General features: G+C 40.5%; 1 protein-coding gene across 1 annotated transcript in view; it reads right to left on the reverse strand.

Annotated features, from left to right (window-relative positions):
- Positions 1–5,184, reverse strand: part of TPH2 (tryptophan hydroxylase 2) — a 100,916-nt gene that overhangs the window by 69,998 nt on the left and 25,734 nt on the right. The window contains exon 6 of the mRNA XM_008584080.1: positions 1,841–2,037. Coding sequence (XP_008582302.1) covers positions 1,841–2,037 — 197 coding nt within the window. The remainder of the gene's footprint in view (positions 1–1,840; positions 2,038–5,184) is intronic.

Genomic DNA, 5,184 nt, shown 5'->3' on the forward strand with positions numbered 1-5,184 from the left:
CCAGTGAGCGGGAGCCGGTCTGTATGTGGGATCCGAACCCTCGGACGGGAGCGCCGCCGCGCTTCCCAAGCAGCGCACTATCCAGTGCGCCACCGGGCCGGCCCAATATTTACATTTTTTAATGGACACATTTAAATGGCTATATAAGTACCTACATTACAGTCTTGATTTTGCCTCTTGGACCACAAAGCCTAAAATACTATCTGGCCCTTTTCAGAAAAAAGCTTGCTAATCCTAGTGAAAGCAACAGGCAGCCACTGAGAGCTTCTGAACAGAGGTGTCAGAGAAAAAGTGATGTTTTAGGTAATGTTTTAGAAAGTAATGTTTGCGTGGGAGCAGTGGGCAGGAGAGTAAAGGGAAGAAAATACAAGCATTAAGGTTATAAAATGACGGGGACCTCAATTTGGGTAGTGGCAGTAGAATGGAAAGAAAAGGACAGATTCACAATGTGTCACAAAGCTAGAAGTGGCAATAGCGGAAAACTGTGGTAGGCTAAGTAATGGCGCTCCAAAGACATCCACATCCTAATCCCCTGACTCTGTGAATATGTTACCTTATGTGGCAAAATAGACGGCAGATGTGATTAAATTAAGGATCTTGAGATGGGGAGATTATTCTGGATGATCCAGATGGGGCTAATATGATCATGGGAGTCATAATAAAAGGGAGACAGGAGGGCCAGAGTCCAAGAAGGAGATGTGACAGTGGAAGCAAGAGGTTGGAGTGATGCAAGGAAGAGACCACAAGCCAGGTAATGTGGGTCGATCTAGAAGCTGGAAAAAGCAAAAGAATAGAAGCCTCCAGAAGGGGCACGGCCCTGCCAATACCTTGACTTTAGATTTCTGATCTCCAGAACCATAAGATAATAATTCATGTTGTTTTAAGTCACAAAGTCGGTGGTAATTTGTTCCAGCAGCAATAGGACAGTAATATAGAGACTGATTAAATATGGAAGGGGAGGGGAGAAGGTGGATAAGAACTCAGAGGGGTCCTTTGAGGCAAGCCCAGTGCATCTAGAGCATAAAGTATCACTGATAAAAACAGGAGAGACAGGCAAGGAAGTGAGTTCCAGGAAAGGATGGAGGCAACAAGGATTTTGCTTTTTGATCTGTTGCACTTCAAAGGGGAGAAGAGAGAGAAAAATGCAGAGAACCCAAGGACTTAACCACAATGAAGAATGGGGGAAGCGGGACCACCATGACACCGCCTCCTCCCCAGCCCCTCACAAGAATGCTAAGTTTTCCTAGCTGCTGTCCAGGAGGGTCAGTAAGGAGAGTGGCCATGCAGAGAACGTGGGAAGAGGTTATTCTATGACTCATTTTGTTCATTACTGTAACATCAGCAACGAGTGCAGTCCCTGACACAATTTATACTTGGAAATATTGATTGATTAATTGGCTGGTTAATTGATTGATTGATTTCCCCCAGAGGAAAGTCATCAATGTTCACCCTTATTCATGATATTTCTTCAACCCGTACATACATTTTTAAAACAGCAAATAAAAAGGCCCCTGTGAGGTCATTCCATACCCAAGCAGTTCCCAGATCAGAAAAAGCTCAAAGCTGAACTTGCAAATATTCTCTGAGGTTTACTATTCATAACAGCCAAACACAGAGAGGCCTCAGCCAGCCCCTGAGCTGCATAAACAGCTAAGTTTATCTCCCCTGTCTGGAATCCGGGCTCTGCTTCCTGCAGGTGACCACGGGTGATTACTGGCTCAATGATCTTCTTTTTAAATCACTATTTTTCCTTTTTGGAAAAAAGGCCGTTTTTGCAATGTGTCTTTGGAAGGCAAATGAGGCTACTGGCTAGGAAGAGACAGACTGTGTGACACCTTACCTTTCAGAAACACAGAGACATCTTCAAGTTGAGGCACGTTGTCCTCCCTGTAGCCACAGTATTTAGTCAGCAGAGGGAAGTTTTTCAAATACTCTCGGCAAGCATGAGTGGGATAGAGTTTGGAGAGCTCCCGGAATACAATGCCCCAAGTTTTAGTTTCTTCTTCTGTGTACTCCACCCTGGGAATGGGTTGGCCACTGGGAGGGAGAGAAGAAAAAGAAGTAAATCTAGCTTTGGATCATTGAATTAAGTGTATTCCCACCTTAATTCTTAGCGTAAATCAGATTCTTGTAAAGTGGAATATCAGAGTATCTAAAAGGATCCCAATAAGTATTATTCTTTAAAGTGAATGCTAACCCAATTTTGTGTGTGTGTATTTGGACTTCCATATAAATAATTTTTTAATGAAGTTATATCTTTACATATAGAAATTTGATAAGGCTTTTGTTATTAAATTGAGATCAGTAATAAATAAGAGCTCTGGGTTAGAAGGAACTGGTTTAGGTACAAAACTGCTCTGTGAACCTTTTCTGCAATCACGTGACAACAGTAGTAAATGAATGTTGTCTCTTGAAAATAAAATTGCCTTGTGGGCTCTCTTTGTCTCTTGCCCAGACTCACCCCAATCTGCAGTCATAATTTTAAGATTATTGTTCAATGCCCAAAACGTCTGGGAAATACTAAAAGACTATGCTGAATTTAAAAGTGAGAGTCTCACAAAGCACAAAATAAGGAGCATTTATTGCAGGTTTTGCTGAAAGGTACACACATTAATCCCTCTCAGTTTAGGACAGGGGTAGCAAACTTCTTCTATAAAGGGCCAGAAAGTAAATATTTTAGGCTTGCCAGTCATACTTTCTACATTGCAACTGTTAGGTTCTGCCACTGTATCTCAAAAGCATCCATAGACAACATTTAAACAAATGGATGTAGCTATGTTCTATTACAATTTTCTTTATTTGGCCCACAAGCAGTAGTGGGCTAATGACTGGTTTAAAATATTGAGAGGTCATCCTGGACTGAGTGGTCAGGGAGAGCTTCCTGGAGGAGGCACAACTTTAGCACTGACTCGTTGGCAAGGTAGGGTCTGCAGGTTCCCTGACAAAAAGAAAGGTGAGGAGGAAATGCTGTTTACAACAGCCAGCAGCCGTGAGCATGTAACATGACTCCATCTGATGCAACCTGGAACCAAGAGAAGGAGGGGAATATAAACAAATGCCTTTGCAAACTAGTGCTTGAGGGCCCAGAATTGGAATTTAGCTGCTGATTAAGATACCTACTCTGAAAGAGAATTAGGGTTTAAGAAATTCTCCCAAACATCCACCTGCACCTGCCCCTATTGCCCACCCAGGCCACATGTCAGAAATTCTGCCTGGCAGTCAGCAAATACACGCGCACAACCTCTGGAAGTCCAAATATATACATGTAAAACTAGGAATTCTGCCCTTGCAATCTACTAATCCAGCATATGGCAGGCAGTCACCGCAGGAGCTCACACGCAGACAGCAAATGCCACTGGGGCTTGCTACAGCTTCAGGGTGCCTTCAACGACCTGGGATCGCTTCAGGAACACCCCTCGAGGTAGTAAAAAAGAGAAAGAGGAAAATAACTAGGCTATCAGACTGATCCTCTAGCTGCCCTCCTACATATTTCAGTGTTCTTGCCAAAATACTTTCTGTTTAAAGTTCAGGTTCAAATGTGTTTCTTACTGCCCCAAATTGTTTTTATTTAAAAAAAAAAAAAAAGGACTGCCGTACATGAGCGATGAGGGAATAACACATACAGAAGAAAGAACCAGAAATTAACATTTGCTTTCTCTAACTACCACAACTAGGGTTTACGCAAACCAAATTAGAACAAGATTAGCCTTGTTTAAATTTGTCTGTTGACAACAAATAAAAAATTACAACCTAACAAATATTTGCTAGGAAGATCAAGACTTCTAAGATCTAGCATCAGTGATAAATTTAGAATGAAGGCTTGAAATGGAAAGATAAAAATAGAAATGATGTAAGGAAATAAATATATAAATAAGTCTGCCTCTGGTTCCAGAAAATTCAACTAAATCAATTTGAGTCAAGTAAGCCAATAAAGCTAATAAGAGTTGTGCACGACTGGAAAGTAGGAAGGCGATGAGGCTGAAACAATAAATGAAATATTGAGAAGCCATTTGAAAAAAATCGTTAGGTCAAACTTTTCCCTTCAATATCAATCTGCAAACATGCAGCGTTTCAAAGGGGAGCCGAATATACAAGATGCAGAAAGAGAACACATGTGAATTAGGATAGGAAGAAAGAGTTATACAGGTCTGTCACTTAATCATGAATTTCCAGCATCACAATCTTGGGAATATGGATGGTTGCATGTATGTTCATCTGTTTCTGCTTGTGTGCCCTGCCTGGGTAAGTAACTAGCCTGCTCTTTGAGTTAGTGACTGGTGCAAAGTACTGCTTCTACGCTGAATCCAAAAAAGTCTGCAACTGATCAGATCCAGAGATTTCTCACACCACTCTAACCCACCACCCAGCTAACTCTTCAGGGTAAATATTTAAGAATCAGCTTCGTCATAAAGTACAGGCTGGTTTTGTCCATTTCATTTTTATTGAAAATATCCAAAATACAGAAAAAATAAGAAACTTCCCATTTTTTTATGTAGTTAATACTGGTATATAGTAATTGCTAATATTTGGGAACTTATTATGTGCCAGACATTTTTTGAAGGCTAAGTGTTTTTATACGAATTAATCCATTTTGTTCTCACAACAACTCTGTGCGGTAGATACTATTATTATCCTCTATCACAGGTGAAAAAATCGAGGCTCAGAGAGATGAAACAACTTGTCTAAAATCACGGAACCAGGCTTAAAACCTAATCAGTCTGGCTCAAGACTGGCTATAGTCTTAACTGATAAGTATATACAAATGAAATTAAAAATTTATTTTAGACACCAACTTATTTTCATGTACCAAATTAAAATAAGGTTTGTAGATGTGTGTACTCACATATAGAAAGTCTCATATGCAATCATATGTCATCATACTAGCATGTATTTGTCAATCACAAAGAGTACTTTTATATTTCTCCACTAATTCGACCTTCTCAGTGAGACTTTGAGGTACTGTGGGTTTCCCAACAGCATAAACAAGCATTGGGTTATGAGAAATGCAAAGGCACCCACGTATTTTTTTAAGACTTTGAAATTTGACATTTGGAAAAATAAAAATCGTAATCATAAGAAAATCAAAATGCATTTCACCTCAACTTTTTTTTTTTTTTTTTTTTTTTTTGAAGCTTTTACAACGGGAAAATGGGGGGGCCCCATCTGGGGGGGGGGGGGGGGGGG

The sequence above is a fragment of the Galeopterus variegatus genome, unplaced genomic scaffold (assembly GCF_000696425.1).
Source record: "Galeopterus variegatus unplaced genomic scaffold, G_variegatus-3.0.2 Scaffold3143, whole genome shotgun sequence".
In the NCBI taxonomy this organism is placed as follows: Eukaryota; Metazoa; Chordata; class Mammalia; order Dermoptera; family Cynocephalidae; genus Galeopterus; species Galeopterus variegatus.